The sequence below is a fragment of the Lissotriton helveticus genome, chromosome 1_1, assembly GCF_964261635.1.
Source record: "Lissotriton helveticus chromosome 1_1, aLisHel1.1, whole genome shotgun sequence".
NCBI lineage: Eukaryota > Metazoa > Chordata > Amphibia > Caudata > Salamandridae > Lissotriton > Lissotriton helveticus.
Window position 1 is genome coordinate 417,545,653 of NC_136057.1, and position 20,726 is coordinate 417,566,378.

A 20,726-nucleotide genomic window follows, 5' to 3' on the forward strand; every position below is an offset into this window, starting at 1 on the left:
TATGTTGATGATTATTATACGGAAGATGAGTATTTGGAGGGTAATGATTGCTAGGACAGCCATGGACAAAGAGAGGGAGTTGTTTCAGTTCCAGTAGATCAGAGTGGACCATACGTTGAGGTGATTACATCAGGTGTGTCAGAGCCTTTTCTGTTGGATACTGGTGCTACAAAGAGTTCTATTATGCACTCCAAACTCCCTGGCGCACCTTTGTCTGGCGAAATGAACGTTTCTGTAGGTTTTTCTGGCGCCCCAGTTAGAAATCCGATTTCTGACCCTTTGTCTCTTTCTGTTGGTCCTTGCGAATTCGAAGCACCCCTTATTCTGACAACAGGTTGTGGTGAAAACTTGCTAGGATTGGATTTGTTAGAGATTGTATCCGACTTTGTACTGTTCTCCATCAGGAGTACAACTTACTTTAGGTAAGAAAGTGGTTTCTCCCATGTATCTCAAGGGACAAACTTCCAGCAGAATTGTCGTTTCTTCCAGATATTCTTTGGGCCGCTGGTCCAAATGATGTGGGTCTTTTAGAAATTCCACCATATGCTGTAACATTGAAAGCCAATTTTCAAATGCCACGAATACCACAATATAGGATATCTAGTGAGGGTGAAAAAGCTTTGCTAGCGATCGTTTACGAATTAATTGCAAAGGATGTGATTGAAGAAACACGCGGCAATGTTTGCAATAGTCCTGTTCTGCCGGTTTTAAAACGAACTGATCCCTCTCAGCCGCATGTGTACAGATTCGTGATTGACCTGAGAAAGGTGAATAAAATAGTTGTGCCACAATTCCCAGTTGTCCCCGACATTACCACATTATTGACTATGATTCCAGCATCTGCCTCTTGGTTTTCGGTGATTGACCTGAAGAATGCTTTCTTCAGCATCCAGATTGCTGAGGAGAGCAGGGATATTTTTTCCTTCAGTTTAGGAGGTCGCAGCTTCCGCTTTAAACGAGCTCCTCAGGGCTACTGTGAAAGTCCATTGATATACAGTCAAGCTCTAAAAACACAGCTTGATACAATTGTTCTACCTAAAGGTGCTGCTCTTGTACAGTATGTGGATGATTTGCTCATTGCTGCAGACACTGAGGAAATTTGTAAGAAGGCTACGCTGTCATTATTGCGTCATCTGTGTGATCACCACAAGGTGTCACTTTCCAAACGGCAATATTGCCGACAAGAAGTGACCTACCTAGGTCACCTCTTATCGAAGGAGGGAAGGAAACTGACCCCAGAAAGAATTCAGGCAATAGCGAAATTGAATGTGCCAAGAACACAGAGAGAAGTGCGTGCTTTCTTGGGCATTACATCATACTGTAGACAGTGGATTCCGAATTTTTCGTTATTAGCCAAACCTTTGGTGGCATTAACGTGTAAGAATACACCCAAGCCCATTCCTTGGTCTGAAGAGTGTCAGCAAAGTTTTCTCGAATTGCGCACAGCATTATGTTCGGCTCCTGTGTAAGGTACCCCCGACTACAGTAAACCTTTCACATTGTACGTCCACGAGAAAGAGGGCTGTGCATTGTCTGTGTTGACTCAGTTGTTTGGAGGTAGGCAGCGTCCATGTGCCTATTTTTCGTCGACCTTAGATCTGGTAGCAAAAGCATTGCCGAGTTGTTTAAGAGCCACAGCAGCAGCGGCTGTTTCTATTCGACAGTCTGCTGGTCTAGTAATGAATAATACACTAGTCGTGATGGTCCCACATGCAGTAGACACGTTGTTAAATAGAACCAAGACACAGCACTTAACTAGTGCTCGATTGTCCAGTTACGAATTGACACTGCTAGCGAGTCATGTGCACATAAAAAGGTGCAGTACTTTAAACCTAGCCACATTGTTGCCAATTGCAGAAGAATCAGATGTTTCAGAACAGCATGATTGTTTTCTAAGAACAGAGGAAGAGACGAAAGGGAGAGTAGATCTATCCGATACTCCCCTTGCTGAATGTGATGGTACATTATGGGTGGATGGTTCATGCTTCAAGCTCCCGAGTGGTGACACGACTGCAGCACATGCTGTCACGACTTTGCATACAGTTGTTAAAGCTGCACGTGTGCCACATAATTCAGCTCAAGCAGCAGAATTAATTGCACTCACGAGAGCATGTGTGTTGTCTAAAGGGATGAAAGTGACTATCTACACTGATAGTCAGTATGCATTTGGAGTGGCTCACAGTTTTGGGCGATTGTGGAGAGAACGTGGGTTCCTGACTTCGCATGGAGCTAAGGTTCAGCATGGTCAGTTGGTGAATGAGCTTCTTGAATCACTGACCTTGCCTTTGCAAATGGCGATTGTGAAATGTAGTGCTCACAAGAAGGTGACTGATGATGTTGGTCGTGGAAATGCATTTGCTGATGAGATCGCGAAAGAAACGGCAAAGAATGTAATGAGCCGAATGTATGTTACAGGCCCTGCAAGATGGACTGGTGATGTTGGAATGTGTGAAGACACAGTAGAGAGCGTGAAGTCCATTCAAGCTGAGGCCACAGAGAAAGAGTTGAGTACGTGGAGAGAAAGTACGGGTAGAATGGATGCAAATGGGTGTTGGATTGAATTGACAGAGCATCAGAGATGGTTGTTACCCGATGCATATGTGCTTGCAGTGGTTACAATGGCTCATGGAATGGCTCCTATCAGCGTGAAAGGGATTTGCGAATTGTTGGCTCCGGTATGGCAGAATTCAGGGATTCCCAAGTGTGCAGAGAATGTTGTCAAGAATTGCATGGTATGTCTGAAGCACAATCCTGGTAGGGGATCCCCAACTCCAGCTGGTCATTTTGCACCTCCTACGTATCCGTTCGAGGTTTTGCAGCTAGATTTCATCCACATGGAGAGGTGCAACAACTTAAAATACGTACTCTTTGTTTGTGCCTTCTCAAGATGGGTAGAAGCCTATCCCCTAAAAGACAATACTGCCTTGTCCACAGCAAAAGCCCTTGTGAAAGAGTACTTCCCCAGGTTGGGAATGCCTCGAATGGTCTGGTCTGATAACGGAAGTGAATTTGTGGGTCGTGTGATGAAGAGAGTGTGTGAAGGGCTAGGTATTCGGCAGAAGTTCCACGCTGCAAATCACCCCCAATCAGCTGGATTAGTAGAGTGTTACAATGGCACTCTAAAACTTAAACGGGCCAAAATCCAAGCGAGCACAGGTCTTAAATGGCCTGACGCTCTACCCTTAGCACTCCTGTCCACTAGAATGACTGTGCATTCACGAGTGAAACTTAGTCCATATGAGATAGTTTTTGGCCGGCCAGCCAACATATGGGGAGTGCCTAGACCCACTAAGTTCAGCGAGCTTGAACACCCTATTTTGCTTAATTATCTGTATGAATTGACGGCTAAATTGCGTGTTTTGCATCAACAGGTCCACAACACCCTGCCTCCGGTCTCTGAAACTCCGGGTCACGCCATTGACCCTGGTTCCTGGATTCTTGTCAGAAACTTTCAAAGAACAAAGAACGACCAGCCCAGGTGGACCGGACCTTACCTCGTCCTTCTTTCCACCAGATCAGCTGTTCGGGTGGAGGGGAAGGCCAACTGGGTCCACGGGACCCATTGTAAGAAAATTCCCTTTTCTCTGCCCCATGACCAGTGGGTCCAGAAGGGTGTCGCTGACCCAGAACCTGAAACAGTGCCACATGTCGTCCCTATTAATGATTTGCATGTAAAAAGAACTGACTCTGAACGAGAAAATGAAAACATTTTGCACAAGGCTGTGCCACCATCCGAGCGATTGAACACTACAGAGCCTGACTGTTAGACCTGACACCTTTTGGCGTGGTTCTTCCCCCATCTTTTTGCCTCTGACTCATGTGTTTTGATGCTGTGCTGGATTTCATTTTTGCTGATTTAGATGCTTTGGACACTCTGCCACTGCTGATCAGTGTCAGAGTGTAAGTGCTCCCTCTGTAAATTGTGATATTGTTTGAATATACCTGATTGGCATATTTGTATCACCACGAAGTCCCTAGTAAAGGGCACTGTGTGTGCCAGGGCTGGTGATGACAAATGCTACTAGTGGGCCTGCAGCGCAGATTGCGCCACCCACATGAGTAGCTTTAAAATGGTGACTCAGGCCTGCCCGCGCAGAGCCTGTGTGCAGTCAGTGACTGCCATGTCAGCCTGGCCAGTGTCCCCACTGGCTAGGCCTAACCCTTCCCTGTCTGTGCACATCAGTCACCCCTATGGAAGGCTCAAGGTACCCCCCTGGGCAGGGTGCAGTGTATGGATAAGGTAGAGCATGTGCTAGTGCAGGTAACATGCCCTGGTCGTGGGCTGCAGCCATTTTGTGTGCTCACTGCTGTAAGGCTATCTTGCTCCATAGAGTAACATGGAGGAGGCTGGGCCCATGTGATACCAGCCTATCTTCCCATAGGAACAAGATGGGACATAAGTGAAAGATATCCCTGAACTCAGAATTTAATGACACATCTTTTAGTGAAGGGTGTTTTTAAATCCTGTGTTGGAGAATAGCACTTTTTAGAAAGTGGCTGTTCTCTTGTCTAAACCTTTCTGTGTGCCTGGGTTTGTGGAATGCCTGCCTGGTCTGGATGTGACAGGGGGGGGGCTGCAGAGCCCCAGAGGAGAGGGTCGGAGCCATCCCGGGGATGAAAGGGCACATCTGCCTGCCTGGGAGGAGGGAGGAAGGAATGCCTGATAAGTGCTGAGCTGCGCCTGCCTACCTCCCCCACGTTAGCTCACACCCTGGTGGTCAACTGACACCTCTGGCCCTGAAGCTGACAGGAAGAAGAACACCAGAGACACCTCAGTGCTCCGCAACCCCCAGAACTGGTTTAGACTGGACTAAGGGCCTCCATGCACAAAGACTTCAAAGAACTTCAAAGACATTGAGGGGTATAAGGAAGGGACCCCTGACTACAGAAGTTTAGATTCTGAAATTCGGCAACCAAGAAGGAACCTCGGCTGGAAGGAGGACGGCTAGAGAACTAAAGAAAAAGACTGCCTTGCTGTGTGCTCTAAGGGCTGACCTGTTCTACTGTCTACCTGGAAGCTGAGGAGAAGAAAGGGGCTTTGCTGTGTGCTGTGACCCTGCCTACTTGAAACTGCCAAGACTTTGCTGTGTGCTGTGTCTGCAACTTGAATCTCCAAGGGCCTGAGAAGAGCTGGCCCCCCTGTCTGCAACCCAGGGACATAAAGGTTGCCCAAGGACTGCAAGACTCTGCTGTGCCCCCCTGAAGCTGCTGGGTGGCAAGGAGATCGTGAAACCTGGCCGGTTGCCTGCTTAGCGCACGGGCTGCTCTCTAATCTGCTTGAGAGCGCCGCGCTGACCCAGCCTGCTGAGTGGCCAAGATCGGCGTGTTCATCGACACGCAGGTGTGGGGCTTGCCGGAGACTTGTGGGCCTTCACAGTGCGAGGCGCACTGAAAACCACTGCCAGCCGTGTCACCGCCGCGGCCCGGGGGCCAGGAATACCCCCCCCCCCACAAGATAGTCGATCGTTGAGGAGCTGAAGTGGCGAAGAACGAAGCCGCCGTGCTCCCATTGGTTGAGGGAGCCGAGCCCCCTCACTAACGCCGCGACGGGATTGGCCCGTGCGGCGCAGCGTCATCGTCATTGCCGAGCTGTGATTGGTGGAGGAGCCGAGCGTCATTGAAGGCCTCTCCCGGGAGCCGCACTGCCATTGGCTGACTCCCGGGTGCTGCTGGAGGCTCGCCCAGACGCCGCGACCGGATTGGTCCCCGTCCTCGGGACCCAGGGAAGCGTTGCGCGATCACCGCCGGACCCGGGAAGAAGAGACCAGCCCTCGCCGAGGGATTTCCCCGAGTGTCTTCCGCCCCGGCCTGCCGTCCCAGCATGGAGAGCCAGACCCGCTCCCTGCCGCTCGTTGGATGATCCAGAGCAGGCGGGGGAGCAGGAGGGACCGGCCGGGCCCGGGGGAGAGTGAGTTCTGGTGGGCGCAGGGCGCCGAAGGGCACACAGAGGAGCGAGGTGGAACCGGGGAAAGAGGAGAATCCCGGGCCTCGCGAGGAAGCGCGCTTGCAGCGCTTAAAAGCCAAGAGTAAGATTTCAACGCTCACATTGGTTGACTGCTCGTTTTTAGAGCTACTTGAACAGAAATCGGGGGCATTATTATTTCTAGCCACTGATTTGAGAGATTAGAGACTATTTTTGTTTTGATTCTGAGAACTGCCTATTTACAAGAACCATTAAGAATTAAGTGCAACATTTTTCTAAATGAAGTGTTTATCGTGCAACTGCTTGATTTACCTTGCTGAAACTAGATAAAGTTATATTTTATATATACTTACCTGTGTGGTCTCAGTTTGTGGTGGATTGGGGATTATTGTTGTGTTAAGTGCAAATGTTATCCACATTGCCTCTGTTTAGCCTAGACTGCTCGCGCCATGCTACCTAGAGGGTGAGCAGGGGTTATCTCAGAGGGTTATTCCGTCGCCCTGACCGGAACCAGGGGTCCCTACTTGGGCTAAGGTACTTACCTCTGCCAACCAGAGACTCCCGGTTCTAACACTGACCTTTTGTTCCAGGATCAGACAGTACCCGGACGACAACAATATAGTTTGAGACCGAGAAAAACAAACTAATAAAGTGATTTCTTTTGCAATTTGAGACCAAGATCCATGGACTAATAAACGGATATTCCTTTCTTTCCTCCCAACTACTATTTTTGAAAGTGCAGCTCTCCCATCTAAGAAACTTGCTCATTTTTGTTTTTCGAACCGCCATCCGGGTTCCGCTGCTAGGGCCGCGGTTGATTAAAGTCTTTGGAGTGCAGCTGACTACGTTAGCTCAGTAGTTCTGGTTGGTCCAAGGGAGTTGCCCTAGACTGACAGAAGCATCCCTTAGCAGAGGCAACCTCCCACCGCGGGCAGCACTTTAGAGAGGATGGAGTTTCCCCGATGTAGAGAGACCTGCCAACCGAACGAACCTTAAGCACAAACTATGTAACGTGATGACAAAGAAAAGCTTTTTAATATTGTGCATTTGTACGTTATTCAGTATGATGATATTTTTGATAAGTTACGCATTATTATCTTTTCGTGTAACATTTGCACCCACTGCATCACCCATATCTCCTCCTACTGTTTCCTCTCATTCTTTCCACCCCTTCCTGACCATGAATCCAATAGGAGATTAGAGTTCATTAATAACTCCTTTGTTCAGTTGTTACACCAACATGTAATGAACACAACTAACTGTTGGGTGTGCGGTCTTATGCCTCACACAACGGATAAAGGTATCCTTATCTGGTCCTGCCCTTTAGTCACAATGGTTCTGTATGGGCATATAGGACAATGTTCATATATGCCCACGAAATCTACCCCCTACGTTCTGTAACAGACAATCCTAGGAAAAGTGCTCTAGTCAAGGGTATAGTAGACATGATTAAGGAAGGTATTTCTTATGAGACTATCCCTAGAGATGAGACACTATTATACATAGGATGGAACATGACTGGATATGGAGCTACTCTGAGTGATAAACAGCAAGCTAAGAGATCGTCCCCGATTTGGATTGTACCCCATCAGGGTCATCTGTGTCTGCAAGGTAATGGCACGAATCCCAGGGCTCAGTTAGGGAAGAGTGTCTGTACTGAAACGTATGTTTTTGGTTCTCAGACTTCCCCTGCGTTTTTAGCAGCTAAGGGTACTTATTTCATCTGCCACGATAGAGCCTATACATGGTTGCCCCCTGACTTTTCGGGCTCATGTTTTGTTTCCTTCCTGTTGCCTCCCACCTACACAGCAGCGGCAGACTACCACAGGACAAGGATAGTTAGAGGTGTTTTGAGTGAAGAAGACACTGCAGGTCAAGAATTTGGAGACTTTGCAAAGGGTTTTCTGCCGTTCTGGGGATCCATGGCTAACAGCAGGAACATTAGGCAATTGACAAGGGTAGTTGAGTCCACCGTGATTGAAACTACTGGTGCCCTTAGTAACTTGACTGCTGAGCTCCAGTCGGATCGACTTATGACACTTCAGAACAGGGTCGCTTTAGATGTCATACTTGCAGACCAAGGTGGGGTATGCAGATTGATCCAATCTAGTTGCTGTATCTTCATCCCTGATAACGATCCAACAGTGTACCAGGCCATCTCCAAACTACAAAAGATTTCCGAATCTATTCATGTGGATAAAGGAGATTGGTCGTTAATGGGATGGTTCTGGGAACTGATATCTGCCTGGGGATGGAAAGTTCTAATGGTCATTGGGATGGTCTTAGCCATTCTTTTCCTGTTCTGTCTGTGCATACAGTGTGCTCCCTGCAATATGTGGCCTCTGTGTTACATCATGTGTAAGGAAGCCTGTATCAAGAGATGAACTGAGTACTAGAATGATGTTACAGCAACATCTCAATGACTTTAGGAATATAGATCTGGACTCAGATTAACATGAGGATAGATTAATTGCCTATGTAAGGACAAAAGGAGGGTTTGTGGTTTAGAAACTTCTGGACTCGTGTAATTATTCTGGACTCAAGAATTAAACTTTGTCGAAACATGACGAATTTGGTATCAAAAGACCGAGAATGACGAGCACACCATGTACATATATTTTCAGCATATTAGAGTGACGATTTCACCTCGAAATCGTCACTTACGTTCTGAACCCTTGGCTTCCATTTATGTGTTGCCCTTTACATAGGCCTTAATCCAGCTGAATTCAATTCCACAAGGACACATACTCATTAATCGACTTCCCTATGACCTGTGCAAGTTGGAACCATTGCCCCAGGCCGAACTCGTTAGGTCAGTTCCCCTCCTAGTGGCCGAACAAGATAGCATCAAGGCTCAACAGGCCATAAAACCATTTCAGCGCGCACACCTGCCGTATCTTGCTCCCATCTGTCTCTACTCTTTCTGCTTCACTTACTTTATGGAGGGGAGGTGCCTGTTTTATTGGGGGTCCACAGATATCTGATGAAATGTTGGGCCTCGCCGGGTGATTTGTTGTGGGCAGCACGACGTGAAATGTGTACATGTCATCATGACTCTGCTTTTTCTTTGTAACCAAGACCTGTAAATGATATATTGCAAATTCGAAGAATGTTTGCCTGAAGCTGAATATTCTGTATAAAAAGAGAAGCCTGACTTTGTAAATTCGAGCAGTCTCATGAGAATATACTTCCCCGTGTGTTGTACTTCTAGGACACTTGTTACCTTGGTTGCAGCCAATAAATCGATCTTTGACTTCACCTAGAAGACTGAGTTTCTGTGGTCTGGATCAGGGAAGAACCCGAGGTCTCTGGGTGTACCCTGACACCGCTGGGTTGCCGGTTCTGTGCCGGTTCTTAAAAACCCAGTACCTCAAGATATTGTAAGCTTTCAGTGGGGCTTAGAGCATGCTTGTTGTTTACCATTGGTTGGCCGAATTGTCACTCATTTACTTGCTTCTTTTGTGATTGCTTGTGTGGGCTTTACTTACCGGTCATGTTTGTCCTTCCCCTGGAGCATGGAAGCATTCACTTTGTCTTTATACTGCTCGTTATTTTGGTGCTACTCTTCCTTTTAGTTAGCACTGAGTGCGTGTTTCCAGCTGTAGCATGTGCTTTTATGCCCCCCAACTTACGTGTTGCTCTGCCTTGCCATGTGCTTCTGTGATCACTCAAACCCAACCCGTTATCAGTATCTGTCTCATCATGTGGTTACCTGACCCGCCCAGGTAGTTCCCGTCCACTTAGTTGCTTCCCTCATGTCTGTGTTGCTTTGCAGGCGCAGCTGGTAAAGGTAAGAGCAGAAAAAATTAAAAACGACAGATGAAGGGATAGGGAAAATAAATAAAACCACTTACCTTGCACAAGGTAAGTAGTTTTATGTATCTTTTATTTTCCCTATCCCGCCATGTCGACTCCCAAAGCCCCACCGCTCTTACCTGTAACGGCCGCGCCTGTTGCTTTGTCTCCCACCGTGTGACACTGTCCAGTGTTTTTATCCACTCTGTTGCTTCCCTCTACTGGCCTTTTGTTTCCCCCACCTGCAGCCCGTTTTGCCTCCTCACCCATACCAGGCATTTATTTTCTTTAGTTACCGATCCAACTGGGATAAGTCACCTAAAAACAAGCCTTGACAAAACCAATAGGTCTGTTGCTAGCCACCGGCATTTTCTCTTTGCAAATTCTTGTTTTGTCATGTTTTTTGCAAAACTTTACTGTTGCAAAGCTGCCATGCCCTCAAGGAAATAAAATAAATAGCTAAAGTCAAAATGTTTTTCTTCAAAGAGCACACATTACTCTAGTAGTTCTTGGCAATGAAGGGAACTACTTTGTGTGTGGATGTGCAACTAATGAAAGGGCAGCATGCCACAACAGTGAAGTCAGTCAATGGCTGAAGTGAGCCGACCGATTGCATGTTGTAGGTGGTGGAAAAAGTGAATGTCACAAAATCATACTAATGGATGAAGTCTGGCAGAAAGCCCCTGTAACGAGGTTATACATCAAATAGGATTGGCTAACACCAGACATTAAAAAAAGCCAATAAATAGATCTGGCATTGGCTACAAGCCTCATGACTTTGCAAATGCTTTTTTGGAATGATTTTGCAAATCTCTCGCCAATAGAGGGTCGAAAACCTAGCTATATAGAGAGGCATTTGAGAGCTCTGTACAGATAGTGTTGCATACCTAGATAAATAGATTGACACAAACAGAATGCCTGTTGCTTAGAGATGGTTGCAAAGAGATTAATAAATAGAGAAGGCTGGATAGATAGGGAGACAAGGATCAACAGGGTTGCAAAGATAGTTAGGAAGACATATTTAGATCGAGTCCGGTAGTTAGCCAAACAAGTCAAACAGACCAGTTGATGGAGACAAACACACGAGTAAAAGGGGAGAGAAGCAAACAAGCAGGTAGAATGATAGGTAGTTAGGTAGATAGAGGGTTGCAAAGAGGAAACTGGAGTAAACAGTACAGCTTCAATTAGTGATATGATAGTTACAAGTCTATATAAGCTCGAAATACAGGTGTCGTATGGATTCCACTTTCTCAGTAGAAACGGTTTGTTTGTTGGAAACAAATATTGGCATGGTGCCAGACTAATTATATGTACCTCCTCAGGATATGTTGGTCTAATGACCTGCTAGCTCACAGGGCCACCATTAGTACCCCTAACCCTAGGCAACTAACAAATGGCCTGGGCAACCTCAGAACATAACACCGAGTGCCCCAGGAATCGTGGTAGCAGATCGAGAACCTTTTCGCTCTGTCTTTCGCGCTCACTAGGAGTGACAAGAAATACACAAAAGGGAGTTTTCAATATTTATTGAACCATTGTGATTCTTGTGTAAAATATATGCGCTGCAATGATCAGTAGAGAGAAGGAGATCAGTGATAAGCAACATAACGGTGAACAGAATGAAGGATCACACCATTGTGCTAAGATGGTGTATACATGTTGGCATGTAGGTACTTGGTATAGTACACTCCTATGAGCTCGCTAACCTAGTAACCTAGCTCAGGTGTTCTGCCAAGAATCCCCTACTAGATGATCGAACTTTGCATTACCTGAAGGGAAGATATGTAGGTCACAGTCTGCCTCACAAGTTGGACATCCCTCCTCGCAGAGGGAAACAGGAATAAATGGGCTGAGACTCCAAACTCGCAGTGAGGTGATCCTCCTCTAATTCGAGCACGGAAATGTGTGTGTATTTATAACATCATCCATGCTTCAGTGCCTAGGCTGTAGCCGGGCCGAATCGTTTACTGTCTGGGAGATAGCTATGTTTTATAGACGAATAACAAACAACATTTGAACAATGAGTGTTCAGGCCTTGTACTAAATGTTCAAGGAGTCATGATAGTGTACTTACGAAGTGGATTTCTAAGCAATGTGGTTTCAGAGAAACTAAACCTGCACTGCCACGTAAGTAAATGTGCGTCAAACATCACAATGCAGAAAAGGAGGCAACTTAAGAAACGTGTACATGTAAAATGGCTGTGTTTCTTCCCAGGCCCAATTTAGCCACGTGAAACAAGAGCACTGAAAGTAAACTAGAAAGCCATACAAACAGGACATACAGACTAAATTGGTTCACATGTATAACTGTAGTCCTCAATCAAAAGACATGCAAGCATGGCACACAAGAGTACAGTTGTCAATGCACTTATCTGTGTGCATATGAAAAGTATACATTTATAAAGAACAGTTTCAAATGGACACAACCTGGTATGCCGTGAAATACTAGCAAGCAGATAAACGAAGGCACGTCAAAAGGAATTTACAACAGCATTAGGAGGAGATGGGATATGATAGAAATGTAAAGGGCCCTGAGCTCATATCAAAAACATGAAGATCTACTAAAACGTGTTGCTAAACTCTCTAAAGCCTCTAAACACAAAGGCAACACAAAAGTAATAGAGTAAAATCAAGAATACTAGAACTGAAGGTAACTGCCTTCTGTGCAGATGTGCTCTTTGTGAAAGATCAAAATGCAGTCATCCCCTGCCCCATGCTGTAGTGGGTGAAACGAAATGTGAATGACAGACCATCGGACGACAATAGCTGGCTGAAATCTCTTAAGTATGTAATACATATAATTTTAGTAAAAGGTCTTGATAATGCCAGACCTAAAAAAAGGAAATAAACACCTGCGTCCATTTCCAGGGGCATGCATGCATGCATGGCCCATGGTCTACAAAATGACGCAGTTGTCCACATCTAAAGCTTTTTTTGGTTCTTTAGCCATACAACACACCATCAATGATACTGTGCAGCATGGATAAACCCAGCAGCAAAGTCAATGAGTCCCAAAAGTAAGACCTAGTGAGTTTGCCAATACCAGTTATAACATTAGAAAATTCCAACAATGGGTTCACCCCTGTAACCTCTTGACCTATATCTCCTTCCACTACGTTCACCACTAAACTGAATGGGTATTTTTCATCTCAACACATATTGAAGCCCGGAGATGATCTTGATTAGTGGGACACGAATGTACTGACCTAAGGTTACAGAACCAAGAAGCCCATCCACACGTCATAGCATGGTACCACATGTGCCATATTCTTGCCATTCACTCAATGCAATTACATTCCAGTAGCAGCCGTGGTAAAAGCCCGACTGAACCCATTGTGTATACTATTACATTTTGGTATCTAATAGAAGTACTTCTCACTTTCCATAAAGAAAATAATTTGGCTGAATATCATGTATTACTTCTTAACGGAGTTCAGTCTCTACCCACACGGCTATCCTCCTAAGAAGCCCTGGACTGCTCGCTCTCCCTACCTTGAGAGTCAAGTGTGGAAATGGCGGACAGAGGGGGTATTGTACATTTCAGGCTGGAAGTAAAATGTCTATATGCACCTGCTATAAGCAACCTGACTGTTCATACACCTCCCTAGAAAAAATGAAGGAAACTAAAGCCAATCACCTGAATTCAAAGTTTATTTGCATTGTGATTAATGCTTCAGTGTAGCAAAATTAAGAAAAAAAACAAGTTCAATGCTGGAATGATTAAACAATGTAATCTTAGTTTTAAAAACTCAACGATTTTACTTCAAGCGTTCTTGGAAAGAGCCACACAAAATCCGTAAGCACCGGGAATGGAAGGCTCTTGCCATGGAAACCCAAAGGAAGCATGGCTTCCTGCGTTCTTTATTAATAAAGAATCCTGCACCCTTAGTCGCAATGACAGTCTTCCTACGCATGCGTAGACTGTCAGCATGTAGCAGTCTTCCAAATATGCACACAGGTGCGTTATGAGACATCACCCATTTACAGCGCAAATAGTAGGACAGATCGGATTGAAATATTGACAAATAACGCTGAGGAATGCTCACAGAAAGCCCCATATAATCGGTCAATCTACATGTCGCCATCCCTGCTCCATCCCTTCAGTGTTTACAGTTATGGCAAATGTAGGTGATTCCTTACAAACATCTCTCACCTCTTGGCTCAGTGCAGCAAATGTTTTCTGAAGTTCCTTTGCAAACTCCAGGTTGTGAAGGATTTCGTCATACTTCTCAACTGCCTCCTAGGTTAGTAAAATAGACACATTTTAATACTATAGTATAAGTATACAGTATTGCACATCAACCCCCCCCAGGCACGGTTTATCACTGAATTTCTATCTAAGTGTTTGGCGTGCAAGACACTCAAAATGAAGGACAACAAGAGTATGCGATGCATATTGTGTACAAAGTCAAAATCTCAGAGGGTCACCGTCACTGCTGAGGTAAAGCATCGACTTTCAGCTCAAAATCTAGTAACAAACGATTTCCACACACTGCACAAGATCACAAGTTTAGTTTAATCATTTTGTTGAACATGCAATACAGCAGAAACAGATACAATACACGATACAGCACAGTCACAGTATCCAGAATGGCTGATTAGGAAGTTTAGGGATGCCACGCCTGAGCTGAACGTTGGGCTTTGAAATGGACACATCAACCTTAGAGTGCAAATTAGTCACACTCAGTGTGACTGATTAAATTACATTTGCTGGCCTCAGCAGAACAAGTTACTTACCTTTGTAATGCTCTGTCTAATGGATGGTTAAGCTGCAGATTCGTCACAAGTACTCCCTTTTTAGGTCTCGCCTACGCAGCGCACATGCGCTGCATAGGAGGAGACCTTTAGCTATCGGTTCCCTTTTTCGCCCAAAAGTCTGCACGCGTTCCATTGCCTTCAATGGCAACGGGTGCACGTGCGGCGATTCACTTGCGGGAGCGAGCGGCTGACGCCATATGTTATCAATTATCGCGGCGCCAGCCGCTCTCTCACGCAAGTGAATGGCGCAAGCCCCCTTCGCTCCCCTCCTGCTGCCGCGCAAGGTGCGTGGTTGTCTTCCTGGTTTTAGTCTGGTCTCAGTTGGTGTTTTTCTTGAGGCATTCTTTTTTCCAGTTTCCCGTACTTGTGAGTTTCATTTTCCAGGTCAGCTTTTGTTCTGATTTCTCAGGTAACATGAGGGTATTTCTTGGGTTTGTCCACTCTATTTTTACCTTTTTCGGATCCCCTGAGGCTTTCGGTCATCTCCGATGGAAGGGCACCCCCAGCCCCCACAGATAAGGAGATGACAGCCTGTTACTATTAGGTAGGAGGGGAGTGCTACCAAACCTTTGTGAGGAGGACAAGAGTGAGGCGTAATAAAGGCCCTCCGAACCACCTCACATGGGCGTCAGCTGTGGGTGAGGGGTCTCCAACCTGGTTTGGAATTGTACTCTCCTCTACGTCACTTGTTACACACCCTGCTCTTACCATTACAGTGCTCGGACAGTAATGGGTCAAGGGAGGTCTACATACCTGTACTGTGATAGGTACGTCACTCCCCTAACTCCACCTTCCCGTACACCAACCTAAGACAGTGGTCTGGCATGTCAGGCAACGGCGTGCGTATGAGTAATATTCTATTATTGATCAAGTAGTACACAGCATGCACACAAATTAAAAAGATGATGCTTAAAACTTAGACTGAACTGGCTACGCCAGAGCCCTGCTAATCTCTACAGCATGGGCTCAGACTACTGAGATGCAAAGATCAGCCACCGATGGGCCCGGATGTCAGTGTACCTGCTGCACCAATTCAAGACACGCCCCTACTGCTCATCTCCACAGCAGGCACTCGGCCCACCGAGATGCCTAGAAGGAGTCGCTGCCCATAGGCCTGCCCTCGTGCGGGGATGTGAATCTTGTACCTGCGTTGAAGCTTATCACCATTCCTTGCCCCCTCCTCCCCTTGTCTTGGACCCTCAGCTGGCATTCTTAGACGGTGGGCATCAAGTGGACCCCCGTAATGTCCAGGTTTTTCATCCAGCAGCTGCGCCTCAAGGCCGTGTGAGCACAAAGCAGACACTCACCCAGCAGTGCCAGCACCCCCCTACACCTGCAGGCCGCGCAGTCAGTCCCCGTCCACCCTGATAAGCCTTCGACAAGGCACGTCCCAGCAATTCCTTCCGGCGCCCTGTACCCCAGTTCTTTCCTGCTCAAAGCACAGTTCATTTTCTTATTCATTCTTGGAGAGGGATGAGGTGGGGGTAGGAGCACCTCCAAATAATGCCCCCACCACGCTTCTGCCTCAACTTGAATTTGGCTTTGCTTATATTATTAATATTAATAACAATTACATTAAAAAAATGGATGCAATAAAATGTAAATCCAGTATTTGTAAAGCGCGAACAGCTACCCGAAGGCATCCCGGCGCTGGAAGATTAAGTAAGCTATTGCCCAGAGTCACATGGTGCTGGGCTGTCCTGCCACTGGCGCCAGGGATCGAACCATGAGCCCCAGATTCCAGCTTCAGTCGCCCTGGCGCCACACCTCTTCCCTGCCGAGCATTGTTTAATATACAGATACATCACACACCCCTGCTGGTTCTAAGCCCTGTAACAATAGAGTTATAACCTGAATTAAATAATGTGGTACCTTGCTAGCTATACCCTGTCACTTCTCTGGGAGTTGGATGCGGTATTGAAACATTTGAAAACATTCCAAGCAGGCCACATGGGCAGGGTCAGAGTCATACATTTTTTAGGTCTGGCCCGCGTGAATGCATGTGCCTGGCACATTCACTCTTGGTTGGTAGAGATATTGTGTTGAATAAGGGACTTGGGGCCTGCCAATTGCTTACTGTTGGTGGGGTTCTTCGCCACTCATTTGCAGCCTTGGGTAGGCATGCTGTCTTCACTTCCTCTTCTTTTGGCAGGAGCACCACGGAACAAGTACTGATTGCTTCAGGTATATTAAGTTCCTTCAGATTGATCCCTTCTAAGTTCAGTGATGCCTGCAAGAATGAGGACATACAGGGCTAATGCGGGAGGTAAATTTATGACTGGAGGGGGTGTAAAGTGATTGCTGGCTTCTACATTTGTAGAGACGCCACCCCCAGGCTGCCTGTTTGATTGATGTGGCCCTGTGGAATTATGTAATGGGGGAGGGCAATTAGTTGGGTTAGAGATGACCGGTGTGGGCCTTGCAGGGCTCTCTCTAATGGCCTCCAATGTGTAAATCTCCCCATTTAGTTTTGGAGGCAGGGCTTGTTCGTTGGGTTTGGGGCTGGGATTGACCAATGCATTGCTTATAGAGGTCTGGACTCATGACCAGCATTCAGGTCCAGCAATACCATAGGTACCCCCCCCGTGTTTATCCAATCATTAAAAAGTACAGAGAACCAGTCATCCCTCTCTTGTAATGATCTAAGTTAGTCCTTAACTATATTTCTCATTTGTATCTGTAGATCCACCACCAACTTTGTAACCCACACTGGCTGCTCACTTATGGTTTCCATACTCTCTTCCGAGTTCCCCATCCCTGATTTCCCATTATCAGAGCTCACACCCTGGGGCTTCTTCCTTCTTGCAGGTGCTTTCGCCTTAGGTTTGGGTTTGCCTTTTCTGCATGGTTGTTTTGGAGTGATAACCCTGGGTGGCTCTGGGATAACTACTTCTGTTATTTGTGTTTGATCGCCAGAGAGGTCAGTTATTGAAACCCCTGAAATTTGTAAAATACTCTGATCAGCCTGTGCGATTTCTAGATTTGGGGTCGGGGTCAGGGACAGTCGTCTCTCGGTCCGCTCTATTTCTGTTGCCACTGCTCCTAGAGCCTTTTTTAGCATCCTGTCAAATGAGGTGGGATTAATATTTGGTTTGGACCAGACAGAGGGCGGTTTCTTCTAAACGCATGCTCTTCTCCCCATTCTGAAATATTGTAAGATTAGACTCACGTTAGTTAAGTTAAAAAAATTTAAATAAACGCAAGAGGTCCCTCTAGAAATCACCGCTACGGTGTTCTGTAAATATATGCAACACCACGAGTATTTGATAAGTGAACCAGTGCTAGAAAGTACTATCTAGGACCAGCAGGGTAAACAAAGGAATCTACACAAACATTCTTCAGTGTTCTCTGTCCAGAGTCAATTGTGATACATGCTGCACCATCCAGGTACCAATATTAAAAAAAATTTTTTTTTTAAAAGGACGATTTCAAAAAGGTTTAGCAGTCTGGAGGACACAGCCACAATACCTTAAATACAGGTCCCAGGGGTTAGACAGCTGGCCCAGCCCTGCCTCCTCCGGCGGCCTCGGATGGGCCCGCCCTTGGCCCGGGTGCGCGAACCCCGATCCGCTTTTCAAGAGCCTCGTGGCGCTTGCTGATGGCGTGTGCAGCAGGCACCTCTCAGGGGATGCCGGGATCTGTGGTCCTTTGCCCCGCGCTGATGTTGAGCGAGACAGGGGGAGCAGCAGGGGACCGGAGAAAGATATGGAGGTCTCCCAGGAAGGATATGCTGTCAGCCTCCTTCAAATTGTATTGTATAACTAGGGCTCCCGGTTTTATGGTATTTATTTTTTTGCCATTTCAGTCTGTATTTATCCATATTTCGTTTTTTCTAATTTAATATGTATTTATCCATATTTATTTTGAGTTTTGTGGAAAATTAAGCTGAGATTTGTATATTTCCACATTTATTAAACTGATAAATATGCCCTCATGCTTGAATGTGCCAAGTTTCAATGTTGTGACCACTTGTAGAAGATTAAATCAGTGCACTTTTATGAAAATATGCACATTTTAGTATCAACCTTGTGCATATCTAATGCTGTTAAAGCTACTTTACTAGAGTTCCTTTCTTTTTTAATCCCCTTAGCTATCTATCCACACATTTATTAGCCGGTTAGTCATGGCAGACAGTATTCAGAATTACTCAAAAAGCAACCCAATTTCAGTTTTTATCCACATTTAAAAATAAAGACAGACAAGAAAATGAATGTTTTCTGCCTGTATTTATTTGTAAAAATCAGTAAAAACGGAAAACAGGGTGCCTTAATTATAAAGCTAGCAGCGGACAAACGCTAGGGGAGAATCAACAGATGGCAGATTCCGAGAGCAGACTGAGGTGATGCGGAGTGATGCTGAGGTGGTAGTGGTGGTGACTGGTGCGGAGGTGATGCTGAATAATACTCTGGTCTTGCTGAGTGATGCCGAGGTAGTGGTGATGCAATGGTGCTCAGGGGGTGTAGAGGTGGTACTGAGTGATGCAGAGCTTCAGTGCTGTGGTGATGCCGAGGTGGTGCTGCACTGATGTTGAGGTGGCGCTATGCTGATGCTAACTGGTGCTGGATTGCTGCTGCGCTGATGTGGAGGTGGTGTTATGCTGATGCAGAGATAGTGCAGAGGTGGTGCTGTGTTGGTGGTAAGAGTCCCTGAAGGTGAAGTTTGGGCATTTTGCTGTGTGGCAAACAGATCTATCCGAGAGACTCCCCAACTTTGAAAGTATGGGAGGAGAACCTTACGGGGAAGTTCCCATTCGTGTATTTGCTGTCTGTTGAGGAGATCGGCAATCTGATTGTTCACTTCTGGGAGGTGTTCGGCTAGGAGATAGATGTGTCCCCCTGTTTTTGTATGTAATACATAGCTGTCATGTTGTCAGTACTAACTAGGACAGCTTTGCCAACCAGGTGAGTGAAATGCTTTGAGTGCTAGAAAGACTGCTAACAGCTATAGATGGTTGATGTGGAGCGATTTTTGCTGTTCGCTCCACAGGACTTGTACTATGGGGTGCTGAAGATGAGCCCCCAAGCCAGGGAGGGACCATCCGCTGTTGACATGGTCTGTGAAACTGGGTCTATGAAGGGCAGTCCTTTTGATAAATTGTGTGTGTTCCACCACTGCAGAGAGCGAGGAATACGACCGCTTACCAACACTAGATTGATTAAAAGACCCTGCAATTGGTTCCACTGACTCGCTAAGCATTCCTGTAGGGGAAGCATGTGAAGCCTGGCATGGGGAACGATTATGATGCAAGATGCCATCATTCTGAGTAGTTGCATATACACTGTTGCTGGAATTGAGTGACTGGATTGAAACTGGAGAACTAGAGCCTGAATGTTCAGAATTCTGGCTGCGTTGGGAAAGGCCAGAGCCTTTTGAGTATCTTTTTTTTATTTTATTTTTCCATTTTGTATGAAAAGAAAAGGAAAACAAAACAAACTATGGCATTGCAATATGAGAACATCAAATGACAATTGCAAAGAAACTGCAAAACATATCAATGAAATATGAACACAAATCCTGAGGACAAAAAAGGAAAAAGAACAAAGTGATGATACATTAACACTGACCGCATCAAATATACCATACATAATGAAAAATCAATCTAATGACAAAACTGCAACCACTGAGCACTACATAAAACAAACAGTCAAACAATCATAAAGTCGTCATAACCCTGTTGTTCCATTCCAGAGTCTGATGGGAACTAACCCACCCCGGTAGGCGTGATGCCGGACTGTAACTTAGAATCATGGGCTAGCTGCTGCCGGGAGATATAGTCTCGATACGGGCCCCAGATATCAGTTGGTCTGGAGGAGGTGGGGAGCAAGGTACTGAACTCTTCGCAATTCACATTGCAGAACGCTAAGCTGTTTAACCAGGAGCGAAGAGTAGGGACACGCCTACTGCCCCACAGCAATGCTATTTCCCTTTTGGCTAATAGAAAGCCAAGCGCCGCTAGTTTGTGAACTTTCCTAGGGAAATTCTTGACATACATAAGATACCACAAAACACCTCTAGTCTTGTCCGTGTGTATTAAATCAGTTTATGCAGTTTTTGCCATACCTCTCTCAAAACTAAGTAAAATGATATATATCATCTAGGGGGAAGACATCCCTTAAGGACAAGACCCCTCACTCACCCGTAGGTGACATGCTTCATCATATGGGTCCTCATTACCAGTATTGAAAACCTAGTCAACACTGGGCGCTACTACTTCAAGTTTTAAGGAAGGAGCTCAGACGTTTTTTAGTAT

At 46.0% G+C, this 20,726-nt stretch overlaps 1 protein-coding gene across 5 annotated transcripts in view; it reads right to left on the reverse strand.

Annotated features, from left to right (window-relative positions):
- The window catches only part of CAPRIN2 (caprin family member 2), an 857,580-nt gene that overhangs the window by 792,725 nt on the left and 44,129 nt on the right, over window positions 1–20,726 (reverse strand). For all 5 annotated transcript variants that reach the window (XM_078673768.1, XM_078673767.1, XM_078673766.1 and 2 more), the window contains exon 4: window positions 13,872–13,958. In XM_078673768.1, the coding sequence (XP_078529894.1) occupies window positions 13,872–13,958 (87 nt within the window). The remainder of the gene's footprint in view (window positions 1–13,871; window positions 13,959–20,726) is intronic.